Source organism: Terrapene carolina, unplaced genomic scaffold (assembly GCF_002925995.2).
Source record: "Terrapene carolina triunguis isolate 2854851 unplaced genomic scaffold, T_m_triunguis-2.0 Scaffold96, whole genome shotgun sequence".
Lineage (NCBI taxonomy): Eukaryota > Metazoa > Chordata > Testudines > Emydidae > Terrapene > Terrapene triunguis.
In genome coordinates this window covers 33,668,278-33,684,386 of record NW_020664447.1, presented here as the reverse complement: position 1 = coordinate 33,684,386, position 16,109 = coordinate 33,668,278, and the positions used below count along the sequence as shown (strand labels likewise).

Genomic DNA, 16,109 nt, shown 5'->3' with positions numbered 1-16,109 from the left:
ACCTCATTCCCAGAACTTCATTTTCTGTTTTGCAGATACCTTGACACATCAGTGGCTGTCATTTTCTTCCGAAAAGTGCAAGCAGCTTTTTTCCTTCCGGAACTCCTTGAAACCTCCTGCAGGTAGACTTTGAGGTGGTCCTTGACCTTCAGGAGCCATTTCTGTTTGTCTCCCAGCTCTGTGTAAGACTTTGCCTTGTGAGTGAAGAATCTAATGCAGGTCATGGCAGCACGGACATGATCCTCAAAGAAACAAACAAGTAATGAACTTTTAAAAGGGGGAATCATTTGACAACAAGACTATGATCTGTGATGTTGAGAAACACGGTCTTCTCAGCTTCCGAGATTCTTACAGAGAGCATCCATAGGCAGAACATCTTCAGAGCTACTTTGACTGTCGGTACTAAAATGCTCACACAAAGCAAACATTATGGTTCCCTAAGAGGGCATACAATTAAAGCATCAGATAAGATGGTGCAACAAGACCAGATTCATGACAATAAGCACAGCAGATATGAATAGACAGTATTGCCTGGGGTCTTCCTAGGATCAGAAAGTTCCTAGCAGCTTATATTCAATAAAAATTAAACAAGCAAAAGACATACTATGTATCTGAAAAGCACAAGAACTTCACTGGCCACAAGACAATCCTACAGTTAGAAAACGTGAAACAGGAAACAACTGCAGACATGGACTCTGCAGTTACTCTCTCATTTAAGTGGTCTTAAATTTCAATAACAGCTATCAATACAAAGGATCCCAAAATGTGGTACAAAACTAGACACACAGGAATCATTTGACTCAGTATAGAAATATAGCCACTCTGGGACAAGACAGAACAGCTGCGTAATAGCGCACAGCAACATTACACAACAGCTAGGGATGGAGCATATGGAAGATACAGATGAATACTTGTTCCAACTGAAATCCCAGGGAATTCACAGAAAAACATAACGTGACCAACACAGAGTTTAACACCTGAGTAATATCGCCGAATAGAGTGATACTATTCACTATTTCAGCAATAAAGGGGGACCCACCACCCCACCCTTACCTTCATAAACTGCTGCAGTTCATACAGAATGTGGTAGTAGTTCTTTTTCTGCAAGTGTTTGCAGGCTGCAATCAGGTAGATACCCCAGCTCTCCAGACTTGGATCAATGGTTTCCAGCAAGTTCTCCAACATGTGCAGTTTTCCACTTTTATAACTTGGGACAAAGATCCCTTCAATGAACACTTCTGGTGGGCTCTCCTACAGGGCGGAAAGGGAGCTTGAGGCAAATCAGCTGCAGGAATTGGCTTTTCTCTTGCCACTGAAGGGAATACCAGTGACAGAGAGGTTAACCCTACATTCTGGGCACAGGCAGGCACCCAACACATAGCCAGCTGTGAACTGTTTTTAAAGGGGTGCTATCACGTTGTTTAATCACTGCATTCAAGGTAGTGACTGGGTTTGCTATTTTTTTTTTTAAAAAACCACTGCACAGCACTAGTTACAGAACCCAGTATGCACAGAAATGTTTTAACAAAAACACATTTGGTGGAAACAGGTTAACTTTTCAGTGGAACCCTTCCCCTGCAGTGGTGAGAGCCTTAGCACCAAAACAACCTTGCATTGCAGTAAGAGAACCGGAAAGCGAGAACTGCCATTTGAAGTCTCACTGTCCAAGTTACAGTAGGAAGTTTTCAACCTAAAATTGTTTTGAATTACCTGAAAAATTTTACTGCTTGTCGCATCACTGGGCTCTCAAAAGTAAGCAGATTTTCTTAAAAAAAACAAAACAATTCACTTCTAAGCTAAGAACATGTAGGATATGTTCAAAAGATAACTGAGAATAAGGGCTTAGAATGGACCTTCTCAATTCTAACTATAGCAATCACACTGGTGATATAAAGAGAAACCAGAGCTGATAAGGCCACTTAAACAATTACCTATTAATAAACCAGTTAACAGATTGGGGATAATGGAGTTAGAACATACTGATTGAAATACCTAGGTCAAATTTATTTAAATTCTAAAAGGTTATTAAACCAGGTAAAATCCCACACACACTAGAACAGGGGTAGGCAACCTATGGCACATGTGCCAAAGGTGGCACACGAGCTGATTTTCAGTGGCACTCACACTGTCCAGGTCCTGGCCTCCGGTCCGGGGGGAGCTCTGCATTTTAATTTAATTTTAAATGAAGCTTCTTAAACATTTTAAAAACCTTATTTACTTTACATACAACAATAGTTTAGTTATATATTATAGACTTCTAGAAAGAGACCTTCTCAAAACATTAAAATGTAGTACTGGCACGCGAAACCTTAAATCAGAGTGAATAAATGAAGACTCGGCACACCACTTCTGAAAGGTTGCCGACTCCTGCACTAGAAGTTTTAAGTATTTTTCAGTAGCTTTCATGCTGGTAAGAACTGGTGGATTGATAGTATTGGAGGAGAACAGAAAGTGGCTCTCTCTTCTCTAGCCTTCACTACTTTGGCAAGGGGATGAGACAATAATAATTCCAAGATGGAACAGTGCTAGTTAATGTTCTATATGACATGGACGTTCAGTCATTTGGAATAAATCCACAGAGACTGGTCAATAAGATTATAAATAGTGCAAGCTCAGAGGAAATAGAGCATGCTGGATTTTGCACTCAGTCATAGATACTGTACTATCCTGGTCACCAGTTTGGAAGGGAGAAGTCCTCCTAATGCTGTCAAAGCTCCAATTTAGATGATACAAGAGCAGATTCTTATACTGCCAGCAGAATTCATTACTCACCTTATTTAACAAATGCAGAAGTGCTTCTCGCATGCAGTCGTGTCTCATGTAGAAGCTAATGATTGCTAGGTTGGTGCCATACGTGTGTAAATAGAACAAGCACTCCTGATAGTAGCTGTTGTGTTGGATCTTCCCTTCGGACATCATCTCCAGAGACAGGCTTCGTGTCCTCAGGGTTGCTTCCAGGTCTCTCAATGTGGCAAAGTAGTCATCGTCCTGCTATTAAGACAGAGAATCAATGACATGGGACTGTCCAGGAACAATTAATCGGAAGACTATTCTGCAGAGCCTCTCTGGGGTTAGTGCGTATCAACCAACCCCCTCTCTTTTTCTACTGGGGTATACATGGGATGAAACTCCAGCCATATTACTGGATAGGGAAACTGTATTCAAATCTTGCTAGCAGCAATGATGTTTAAACATGACTGTAGGTATTGTGGTTCTGTTCCAATATGAATGGGTCCTTATAGGAGGTTTGTTTTTTAAAGATTTCCATTGTTAATAGAGACTTCAGCAAATATGCACTTTACTCCCTGACTTGCTGTTGTATTAGAAGACCAGAAATTTTAGGAGCACAACTATAATCATGGGGGAAAGCCCTCTTGGGATACCAGTTTACTTAAAAATTCAAAACCTGAACTTTTGTTCGTACCTAATTATAGCTTACAATAAACTCAAACTATATAAATTCTAAAAGGAATATTTTCAATCTGGAGGTTCTGAGGTCCCAAGTTTCACCCTCAACTATTACATGACTATCAGAAGTTCTTGACAAAAGAGATACAGCATCACATTGTACAGCTGGATGGAACTTAGTCTCTTCATAAAGACACTTTGTATGCTCTGTATAAAGATATAAAGGTTGGTTTAATTACTAAAGCAATGCTAGTCAAAAGAGAGACTGAACTTCCACCTGCAATTGATAAGAGTTTTTTGAGGGTGGTGGTGTTAAAGCAAAGCTAGTGCTGGCAACAGATTCTGGATTGTGAGTCCGGGAAAACAAAGTTCTCCAGCCACACAACAGAGAACTGATACCAAAAATGCAGGCTTCTTAACTATGACCTTTGTCATAGTACCACAAGCTAATTTGGAAGGGCTGCATCAGTGATGGTGGAAGGAAAGAGGACTTCTAGGACTCATGCAATCCTTGCTGCCTCTGAGACCAACAAGGGGGGAAGTTAGTGCCACTTCTGATACATAGCGACATGGACACCAATTCATTAAGAACTAGTCTGAGACCTCCACCCCATTTCACACTGGCCTCCAAACAGCAGTCAGATGGGCCTCTGCATTACTGCATAACCTTCAAAAGATGAGCTTCTTTCCCATCTACTGGGCACTACACTACACAAACGGAATCCCATCATTCTGCTGTCAATCACTGATTGTGGGGTGCAGCCAGTGGGGCTTCTGCACAGGCTTCAGTATTTGTGGTGCAAATCCTCTCACCATCTGCTCCAGATGCTAATTATGTCAAAAAGACAAAAGCAGCTGCATAATACTGCTCCAGCAGTAACCCCTATAATATGCTATGGATGTCCCACCTCCCCCGGTTGAATCATGTTCTTCCTAAAGAACTGTGCCAAAGCCTCAGGACTTTGACAGTTTTGGTACAGTTCTCCAGAGCAGGTAGAATAGCCTCTTACCACCAGGACTACGGGTTTCACGGTGGACTCCAGATATTGTATCACATCTTGGACCAGCCTTGAGCCATGATTCAACTGGTTCAGATCAAAGGGTGGCTTTAAGCATCGGCTCAATTTCTCTCTTGCTGAACTTAAGTTCCCAGCTTTAAGGCAAGCCATGCCCCAGGCATGCCATGCTCCACCTGGATCCAGCCCAGTCTTTGTAGAAACCTAAACCCCAAATCATTAGTTAGTAGTACATAATACAGAGAGACAGCACAGAAGACAGGAGAAGCAGATAAATACACTCCTAATCTAAATCTGTGACCTTCCATTTCCCAGAGAAGAAACGTTTTCTTGTACAGTAAGAAATGCCTTTATCAGTTCCACATTAGTGACCTTAAATACCAACTACTGAACTACCCACAAACTCTGATTATGGAAGCATTTTCATATTGCATATGTAATGGAAGAGTTTAATTAATCTATGGTCAAGAAAAGTTCAATCCAACAGTTTTTACATTCCTAAAGGTAAAGTAATTTTCTCCTTCATAGTAGATTTTATAGTTTTATTACAAGAACAGAACAACACTCAACAGGTCTGTGGTTTAGGAAGGAATATGAAGTTAGTGGTTTTCTGTTTATAGACTTGCTGATGCTTCATGGAAACATTTTGGCAACATTCAGTTTCACACAATTCTGCTGATAGAAGACATCATCCCACAGTTTCTTTAGCAGAGATGTTTGCATGTAAACAGGAACCATTTTTGTTTAACAGTTCATCTGCTCATGCTGCTTATTCCCTACTAGAAATCCTAATCCTGTTTGCGTCATCATAATCCTCTCCATAATAATTGTGATGCCACAAACAGAGGCTTATGAAATCAAGGGGGTAGGGAAGGCAGAATGGAGAGGATAAGCCATATGACCAGATGAGCTGTCAAGGTTTTATCATTGTCTCACAAGTGAATGTTTTTCAAAGTTGTCCTAGCAGGTCTCTGAGACTCCTTAAGTACAAATCAAATCACAGAACCCTAGAAGTTGCAGATAGGACATCCAGTCTAATAGATCTTTCCTAACTCCCCTACCAATGCAGGGTTGTTCCTGACAGTGCATTTCTAGTTTTTTGCCTGTCCTAGTTGGAACTGGACCAAATGATGGGGTTCCCATCACTTCCCTTGGCAGATTGTTCCCAAGCAGAATGCACCTCACTGTTAAACTGAACATCTAAAAATATTTCTTAAGTTTTTCCTTTTTTAATCACATCCCATAGTTTATGAACAAAGATCAGTAACTGCTTTGTATTTTAATATCAGAGATCACATCAATTAAGCTCAGTGGGGGAAAGCAAGCCATCTAAGATGATAAACTCCTTAAAAAAAACAAAAACAAAAAACCACCTTCATCCCCCCGTTTTTGTTACCTCAACAGCTAACTGATAGTATTCTGCTTCCAAAAGCCGATTCCTTAGCCTCGTTACTGCTGCAGGCAGCAGAATCTGATCCAGAGATGGTACATGGCGATAGGCAGCAGCAACTAAAATATTCAGCACATCCACCTTGCTGATGTAACTGTTTGGAAGGAAGCAGGAATGAAGTGAGTAGGCACATGCACGCCCAGTATATCACTATACTCTAAGGCTCATTAGCAAGCCTGTGGACACTAACTAGTACTGCCAAGTCTGGTTTTGTGGTACATTTACCTGAACAGTTGGGACCCCTTGCATTGCACTTCCCACTCTATTCTGCCTTACACTGATGCCCCAGGAAGGAATAAAATTCAAATTCCTGACAAGTACCATTGTAAAAGCCTACACTAAATAAGTGTCAGAAAACAGGCAAAATGTTAAGCTTAAAAAAAAAAAAATCCTCCATAGCAAAAGCAGCAAGTTTAAACAGTCAGGGAGATTTATTCCCATCTACTCCAAGAGTCTAGTATTCCCAGTATTGATTTTGTGGATAAACAGGTGACTTTGGCCTCTAGAGAGGTTAGTCCAGCACCTTTCAACACTACTTAAATTCATTAAAGGAAGGCTAAGAGCTCCAATGAATCCCAAAGGACAGCTGGCAATTTACCTGTCACACAAAGCTAGATCCTGGCTCCTTCCAGCTTTTACAAACATCATCTTGGCACTGAAAAGCAGCTGTTTCATGATGTCCATGAGAAGCCCAGCATCCACTTCAGGGTTAATCAGACCTTGGGACAATTTGCAGCAGCGCTGTATCATCTGGTGGCCACATGCTGTGCTATCTGAGTGCAGACTGAGGATGGAAATACACAAGGAAGAACTAGGGGCCTGTCAATTAAGAGTAAAGAAAGACCCAAGAGCTTGTAAATGGACACTGCACCAGCACTTAATAGAATTCTAAAGGGAACTGGTTACATTGGACTCACCTCTCTGTCTCTCAAGCTCTTACCTGTTCATAATAAAATTCATTACGCACAATTTCATTTTCATCTTCACTCAGAGAAAGAAGCCACTCAAGTTCAGTTGCCTTGGGTACTCGCATCACTACAGAGTAATCCAAACTTCCATTACCACAGGTCTGTACTGCTGAGAAAGAGGAACCAGTTAATCAAAATCATCCTGGGAGGGGCAGCAAATCAGGCGGAAAGCATGTCACTAAGTTATTCTGTATGCTTTATTATCAGAGCTACCTGTGCTGTTCTCAGCACACACTCCAGAAGTTAGAGGGATTAAAATCTCACCTATACAACACGCACAGCACAGAACCACAGAAAGCAGCTATTGCATATGCTCAGTAGCAGATTTCCACTCCCAAACATCAAGTCCTATACTGTCTAAAATATTTCCTCAATAAACACCCATATCCCCAATTCAGTGTATTTTTCATGATTAACCCTTTTGGTGCCACTCCATTACAGTATACCCACCTTCTTTTTTGACCACCTGTGAGCTACAATATTTGTGGTTTTTTTGTCAGAAGATCGGTGGAGATAAGTGCTCTGTGGGTGGTGGAAGGGAAGTCACTGAGGCTGAGAAGGGGAATGAATAAACTGATTGTAGATGAAGCACTAAATGACTTACCTACTTATTTATTTTCTTTTAAGGTTGCTACCTGCAAATCGTAAACTCAAAGCTGAAAAAAAGATCCAGTAGCTCTAGAGCAATGCCAGAACAGTACTGTCAGTTTGAGGGACCAGACAATGAGTTTTTAAAAGGTCCAGTATCTCAAGCTGAGATCGCTAAGAGTATCTGCTCTAATCTCTGGAAAGCTAGGGATCTCAGGTTTCAAGTGATATATAGCATTCATTTCTAGCCCTGGTACTAGGGTGACCAGATGTCCCGATTTGATGGGGACAGTCCCGATTTGTGTGTCTTTTTCTTATATAGGCTCCTATTACCCCCCCACCCCTGTCCAGATTTTTCACACTTGCTGTCTGGTCACCCTACCTGGCACTGTAATTCATGAGGTATGGGATCATGAAAATCAGGTCATTCTGATTACTATCTGGCTTTTTGGGGCCCAAATTTAAATCTGAGCTGAGAATCTCTCCCACCAAAATTGACATATGCTGTAGTCAGACCAAAGCTGCAGGCCATCTTCAAGCAACTTGGGATGCATTACCCTTCTAATGCTAAAAGTGACAACACTGAGCCAAAAAAGCCAGCTAACACCCCCTTTCAAAACCCAAATTCTACACCAAGCAAAGTTTTTCCCTGAAAAGGGGGAAATGCCACAGACTCCACAAAGTCCACCAAGGACTATCTATTGGTATGGACTTTACATGAAATGTACTCGGAGTGTACCATGACAGGCAGCAGTATGAAACCTTAAGATATACAGAAAATTATGGCAATCAGAACAAGCCCATTTTAAAAGTGTGAGTGACATCGAAGTTCTTAATATCCTTATTCAGCAAAACATCCCCATAGTCCCACAATAAAGTCAGTATCACTTTGCTGTGATTCTTCCCCTGCTAAGTCTGAGAGGCTGTCCAAGTCCCATGCAGCTGTCCTTGTTGCCATGCTCAAGAGGAGCTACACAGGTCCAATGAACTGAAGTGCACTAAATATTGGACGCAAATGAAAGACTGAACAAAGTAATGAAGACAAAGATCTTCCAGCAGCAACTGACCAGAAGTTCCATTTTCAATTGCTTCAGTCTGAGGTATTTATCTTTGTATTTATTAGTCATCTGATACTAGCTGCTCTTCACCTGAGCATTGTAGCTCCTCTGGAACACACCAACAAGACCTGCTTTCAACAACAAACAGCTTGTCACACTTCACTGGGAGAGAGGAGAATACTAGCTTGTATTTAGGGTTGGTGGAACTACTGAGAAGCTTCAAAAACTTTTGTTTTAACCTTAGTTACTAGAAGAATTTCAGTATTTCAACTAGCACCCATACTTCGTGGGCCCTTTTCTCATGACCTGGAAGACCAGAACAAATGCTTGCAAGATCCACAGGTCCTAGACCAGCAGCCAGAGAGAAAAATACTTCAATTTTTATAATGAGGTACTTTCAGATCCTTTGCATGAAGATGCTTGAGAAGAGCAAAGTGCTTTTATAAATACGAATGAAGTCTCATACACTATTTACAGATGGGGAAATTGAGGCACAGAGAGGTTAAGTGACTTGCCCATGGTCATACAATTAGACAGTGTCCGAGCTGGAACTGGAACCTAGCAGCTCAATCCTCAACTCCATTCATAGTTTCCTGCATGCCTGACTTCAGACTAAAGATATTTGAAAACAGCAGAGATTTTGTTAATGGAAGTGCTGTTGGATCCTTTAGCTACAGCACAGCTTCCAGCTTACTAGCAATACGAAGATGACAATCGTGCACTTTTAAAAGCAGAAATTGAATGTTACTTTGTTCTCACCTTCCATCAAGTCTTGATCTTCCTCTTTTGTGCTGTAAAACAGAGATAGAAGCTTCACACTCATTCCAACACACTGAGGAAAGAGTGATTAAAGCCTGGCAGTTAAAAAAAGGGCTCGTTCAATATTGCTAACTTTTTCGTAGCATTAGTTATCAAAAATAAACTGATGACCTCCCCTCCCCAAAAAAGTAAACAGATGGAAAAATAAGTATATGGCACTAAGAGCATTTCACCAACATTAAATAAATAATTAATCCTTATAACCTCCAGAAGGGAAGGTATTGTATCTATTAAACAGGCAGTAAGGAGTTAAGAGACTTGCTTAAGGGCAAAGAAGAAGAGTGTGTCAGAGCTCAGATTAAAACTCAGGAGTTCCTAGCATCCAGTTCTCTGCTCTGCCTTCAGATTACGCTACCTCACATCCCCATACACCACCAGCCACAGAACAGAAAGAACAAGAAATACTCAAATCCTTTATTGTCCAACCTACTTGCCCCCCTTTGGCTTCCTTGCCCCACACAAACAAACAGAATTTATTTTATCACACACACACACACACTTCGAGATTTGAAGAAAAAGCAATACGAGGTGCTCAGGCTCAGTGCTGGGCAATAGAGCATTAGGGTCCTGTTGATATATTTTGGAAATGCCGCAAGCTCCCCTGATTTACTGCTCATTCTTCCCTCACGTACCCTTTCAAAACTGCACTGTGCTCATCTCTTCCCAGTAGGCCCACTGATAGCAAGGCAGGGGGCACAGAGGTGACTGCTCTCCCACTTTTCCTCACCACACCCTCCACCAGCTCACTGAGTCTGTATGAATGAGTTTCAGTCCAATTCTCAGGGGAAAACATCCACATCACAAAACCCTTCATTGGCACTCTCCAAGGGCTACTTAATTCACAGCCTCACTTCTGAATCCATGGAGGTGGTTCCTCCTGGTCAGATTAAAGCACGGTGCTGTACTTATGCTGTCTCTCACACATACAGAGCTGGGGAAGAGGGGTATGTGGAACTATGCAGAACTTGTATGCAAGGACTTACATGCTTGTGTCTTGGACTAAGCCAGGTGGACAATGCTTGTTGTAGTAGCTGTAGCACTGGTCACATACACGAGCCGGATTTTCTCTACAAGCTTCCACCACCATTTTCTTGGTAGAGCAAGAACTGCACACCAACCTCCCACAACGTCTGCAGTGATGGCGCCTATTAAACTGAGACACAAGAGAAATTATGCTTAATTGGAAGAGTGTAGTAGATTAGCAGCTGACATTTCTCTCCTTTATTAGAGCCACTCAGCTCATAGGTGAATTTACCCCATTAAAAACAATGAACAGCAAAGAGCAAATAATTCCTGTTCATCTCGGGTTTCAAGATTCTCTAAGGTCTGCCCACTGATTGTTTTTTCCCCAAAAGGTGATGATGGCAGGGAGAGCCAATGTGCCCAATTGGGACTAGTTTGCCAAAGTCTTCGGCTTTTCAGCTTTTAGCTCTCCAGATGCAGAAGTTCCGTAGACTGTGTCTGATTGGAAAAGAACAAGATGACATTCCACAAGATCCCTTAGCAGTTTACTTTCCCAGGATCAAATTTCCCCTTCCTAGGCTCTATTTCTATCACTTCACCTGCCCCAGAAAGATCTTTCAGGAGCCATCAGTGTAGCCTGTCACCTCAAATACATTTAACCCTCACAATCTCCCCCTCAGCATCTGTTTGACTGTCAATTTGGATGATACCAACATTATAAGGGACAAACTGCTAGCATCACTGGGGGCTCCTAGGGAACAGTCCATCTGAATTAGCTTTCATGTTAAATCACCAGCTGGAGGGAAAACAAAAAACCAAACAACCAACACATGCCCCACCACAGCCCTAGGAGTATCTGTATTTGACCCTCGTTTCTTACCATAGTAAAACGTTCTGTTTTGCAGACCATGCATGTAATTTCAGTTTCATCGGGGATCCATTGCTGCTTTGGTGGTGGCACCTCAGGTGGCACAAACTCTTGAGGAAACAGATTCCGAGGCAGGCTTCTCTCTCTTGGACTTGAAGATTGGATGATACCTTGGAGAACCAAGCCAAATGTGGAATTGGATTTAGGCTGCTTAGTGGAATTTCCTCTTGGTTACCAATGAAAAGATTACTAGTACCCTTCAACCCTCCATGCTAGACATGGTACATCATACTGTAAGGCATTCAGATACTTTAAGTAACAAGATCTTTTTTAAATGCAGAAGAGGCTTCTTGCCATCTTGCAATAACATATGCTAATAGAGACTGCAAACTCTTCCAGTCACTTCAGTACCTACTACCACAGGCAAATCTTGCTTTTGTGTTTGCAGACATATATCACTATCCCCACCACACCTGGAGAAAAGTGATCTTTGGGCTTGTTTGTGCCTTGTCAGCAACCAATCTTACATGGAGGGACTCTACAAGGCAGGAATGCAATGCCAAATACATATGCTTTCATACATCTATATTTTGTGCTGCTCAGAAGTGCCAGACTGACATCCCTGGAGACTGATTTTTCTTTTTCACCCCAGCACAACTACAACATGGGCCAGCAGCAGCCTAGACTTCCCCACAATGCACCCCCTGCTTCACCATCACATCACATCCTTGGCTTGGAGGAATCAATTCTGAACGGCAAAAGGACAATTTAGTCTCCATGACCTTTTAAATCCTTGGTCTCACTACTGAGACTGCTAACTTGGCGTCTTGTTGGTGCTATTAATTGTAGTAGTTTGTGGGATGTGGGTATTTGCACAAATCAAAAGCTGTCAAATATTCATTACCAGCCTGGGTTGAACAGGAATTGGCTCCTGGATGTGAAAGGCATGGTGACCCTTTACTACACCTGTAACCCATTCAAATTCCCTCACATACTACTTCTAAAAATGAAACAAGTTAAACTCCAACTGAAGTAACATGCTCCCACTAAGAGAAAGCTACTTCATGTTCATCAGGCTGACAAACACTGGAGTGCAGATTAATGCCAGATGCACAAGAAGAAACAGGATGATTTGGGGTGGGACTTGGTGGTTGCTGAGTGGAAGGGTTTCTCCCTCCTCTCTCCTTCCCCCCACACACCTGAACAGTGTCCAGGGCAGCACTTCTTTGAGAGGACACAAAGCTGCCTACAGTATCTCTTGGACCTCGTCTAGACTAAGATTTAAAAGTGCGATGTAACACATGCTAACTAACCTGTGTTTAAAAGTGTAGTGGAGATAAGGCACTCTGCTTGAGCTAAAATCTAGTGACTGCGTTCCCCACTTATTGTGTTGGGTGCAATACAAACATAGAAAAGAGGAAATCTCTACCTTGACGGCCTTACAATCTAAAGATGCAAGCAGACGAAGGGTAGGCAATGGGGACAAACATATAAGCAAATAAGTATGGTGAAGAACAGGCACAGCTTTACTGATTTTTTAAAAATTGGGGATAGAGGAAGGGAGTAGGAAAAGGAAAGCAGTGAGAGAGGACTATCGCTGCTCATCAATCACTGATGCCGTTATAACCTTCTTACTGCATGAAAGCCTGTCGTAAGCTTATTTAAAAAGAAAAAAAAAAATGCTACCTACCTGTAATTGTGCTTTCAGGAAATGTTTTGGTATGACAGCCCCACCCTACTGAGCTCACCCTCTCAATGCATGACTGATGGGAATTCCTTTAAAATTTTAGAATTCTACAGCCGTTGAACAGCCTCACCAATGGCTGGTGCATGCTCAACCTCCTGAGGGTGGTATAAGCCTGCCTTCACCCCGCAGTTTCTTTTTCAGGGAAAAGACAGAAGCATACAGGCTACAAAAGCACTGCTGGAAAATATGTGAGGATCTATTATAGCATGTTTACAATTCTTGCTCCTGGAAAGTAATTGTTTTTTCTGAAAAGATAAAAAACATTTAGTAGATCCCAAACCCAGAGGTTACAAAAGCTCCAGGAAGAGTTCTACAAAGGGGGGGGGAGAGATAGCTCAGTGGTTTGAGCATTGGCCTGCTAAACCCAGGGTTGTGAGTTCAATCCTTGAGGGGGCCATTTAGGGATCTGGGGCAAAAATCTGTCTGGGGATTGGTCCTGCTTTGAGCAGGGGGTTGGACTAGATGATCTCCTGAGATCCCTTCCAACCCTGATATTCTATGAAAAATGATAACTAGCTGCAAAAAGCAAAAAGATGCAACTCTGAACTAGCAAAATAGTGAAGAGCACCAATGTTCTACAAATCTTCTGGGCATAACTGACAAAAGACTAGATCTAGATGCAGGCAAATCTTGGATTTAGTAGACCGGATATGACCTTGGAATGGAGGTCTGCTAAAGAATTACAATGCAAAACGCAACTAGGGAACCATTTACACGAGCACTGTGGAGCTGGTGTAACAATAGATTAAGCTATCAAATGAAAACATGGACACCCTTGGGGCTTTAGTGTGTTCCAGATAGAAGCTAAGGGATCTTTTAACGGCCACAATCAGTCAAGCATGAGAAGCTTTTGGATGGACGATGACAACAGTATTGTCTTTCCAAAAAGGAAATCTTGGGCCAAAGCTTCTCAAAATCAGAGTTTCAAGTCAACTTGCAAAAGTAGACAAGAAACCACAAGTAGGTTCCCGTAATTGCATGCACAAGTTAGTTCACATCATGCTCTAAACATCACACCATTCCTAGTTAGGCTTCTGTGCTTAGATTATGTTTAATTAGACTTCTATGGAGGCAATTTCCTGATCTGCACACGCACTTCTGGATGCACTTTTGAGTATGGACTTGGGCCCCTTATATCACATCACTTGGGGCAGCTTCTCAAGCCTTCTGAAACAGAATGTGACTAGTGTAGGGATGTAACCAAATAGAAACTTAAAACCTAAGGCTGGGTGATGTATGCAAGGTGGGTTGGACTTTAAAAACAAACAAACAAACAAACTTGAGGTTTTTGTTGTTTTAAATAAAAAGACCGTCAGGAAAAGGAGGCAGTCAGGAAAAGAATCATTCCCAGAGGAAAAAGAGTTATCTACACAGCTGAAAAGAAAGAGCACAAACACAGCAAGAGCAGCAGCCATGATGGAGAACTTCTCTATCATCATTCAGAGTCACAGAAATATAGGACTGGATCTCGATAGGTCATCTAATCCAGTTTCCAGCACTGAGGCAGGATTAAGTATTACCTAGACCATCCCTGACAGTTTGTGTAATCTGTTCTTAAAAGCCTGCAATGATGGAAGTTGCACAACCTCCCTAGGCAATTTGTTCCAGTGCTTAACCACCCTGACAGTTAGGAAAATTTTCCTAATGTCTAACCTAAATCTCCCTCGCTGCAATTTAAGCCCCTTACTTCTTGTCCTGTCCTCAGTAATTAAAAACAATTTGTCACCCTCCTTTTTATAACAACCTTTCAACTTGAAAACTGTTTTCATGTCCCTTCTCAGTCTTCTCCACACTAAACAAGCCCAATTTTTTCAATCTTTCCTTGTAGGTCATGTTTTCTAGACCTTTAATCATTTTTATTGCTCTCCTCTAGACTTTCTCCTATGTGTCCACATCTTTCCCGAAGTGTGGTGCCCAGAACTGGACTGACTGGAAAAGGGACAGTTAGTGCCAATTGTGCTGGTGGTTTTTGTGATGTGGACACCTATCTAATAAGAACCAAACTGAGACCCTCTCCCTACAAACTCATGTTTCCCAGACCTCTAAACAGTGCTAGATTATTACTCACCTGTGCTGAATTTGAACAGAGAGTGTAACTACTGTTATTTTAAAGAGAGGGGTGGGATGCAGGATTAGGGCAGAGTGGGAGGTTGAGGAGGAGTAAGAAGAGGACCAGAAACAGTGTGACCATTAGACCTTTTCCTTACCAGGAAAACTGGCAGGAGACAGTTCTGCTGATCCTGATTTAGACAAGGTGTCAGACTCCGATACCTGATTGAGACTCTCTTGGGTGCGAATCACAGAATCTAGGGCAAAGGAAATAAATAAAATATTGGTCATACATTCATCTGCCAATAGGAAGATTATAATAATCCATTCACAGCAGTGTGCAAAAAAGTATGAGTTCACATGGGATTAGCTCGTATGACATAAATTACAACATCTTTCATGCAGATTAGCCCACAAATTAACTAACTCTATGGCATGCAAACTATAAACACAGGTCTTACTGCTCAGAGACCTAAACAGAGAGAGACACTCAATATCTAGGGACAGGACTATTGTGAAAGACATGAATAATGGGACAGGTGCTGCAACTCTCTGCTAGAAGACCACAGTTGTGACAGATATAACAACACTATTAATCCGACTTTGGGTCCCCTCCACTGGAACAGGATGGTCAAAGCAAAGAGGAAGCATCTGACTCAGTGGCAGGGTAAACACACATACTAATATTAGAGCGTCAGACTTGATCTCCTGCAAGCAACTGACTGGAACAAGCAAAAGATGCATATTTTATTAAACAAGCTCAACCATTAGAGGGAGGCATAATGCAAGCAGATGCTATGCAGGCTTCTCACGCACAGCTCTGCTGATGCACTTGCTTTGACCTGCAGCACCCTCTGCTGTTGCTGTTCCAGTCCCAGACCTCTTGAGGCAGAGACAACCAATCATACAGAACTGCCCCCAAACTGGGGGGTTTTGCAGAGAGTACAAACAGGAGTCAAGTCTTAACGATTTGATCCATTTAGATCAGGGGTAGGCAACCTATGGCATGCGTGCCGAAGGCAGCGTGGCACTCACGCTGCCCGGGTCCTGGCCATTGATCTGGGGGTCTCTGCATTTTAATTTAATTTTAAATGAAGCTTCTTAAACATTTTAAAAACCTTATTTACTTTACATACAACAATAGTTTAGTTATATATTATAGACTTATAGAAAAA

General features: G+C 41.9%; 1 protein-coding gene across 1 annotated transcript in view; it reads right to left on the bottom strand.

Annotated features, from left to right (window-relative positions):
- ZFYVE26 (zinc finger FYVE-type containing 26) overlaps positions 1 to 16,109 on the bottom strand; it is a 67,222-nt gene that overhangs the window by 7,481 nt on the left and 43,632 nt on the right. Inside the window, 11 exon segments of the mRNA XM_029911452.1 lie at positions 40 to 242; positions 1,054 to 1,251; positions 2,773 to 2,991; positions 4,419 to 4,628; positions 5,821 to 5,968; positions 6,473 to 6,693; positions 6,815 to 6,951; positions 9,248 to 9,279; positions 10,291 to 10,460; positions 11,151 to 11,308; positions 15,093 to 15,191. Coding sequence (XP_029767312.1) covers positions 40 to 242; positions 1,054 to 1,251; positions 2,773 to 2,991; positions 4,419 to 4,628; positions 5,821 to 5,968; positions 6,473 to 6,693; positions 6,815 to 6,951; positions 9,248 to 9,279; positions 10,291 to 10,460; positions 11,151 to 11,308; positions 15,093 to 15,191 — 1,795 coding nt within the window.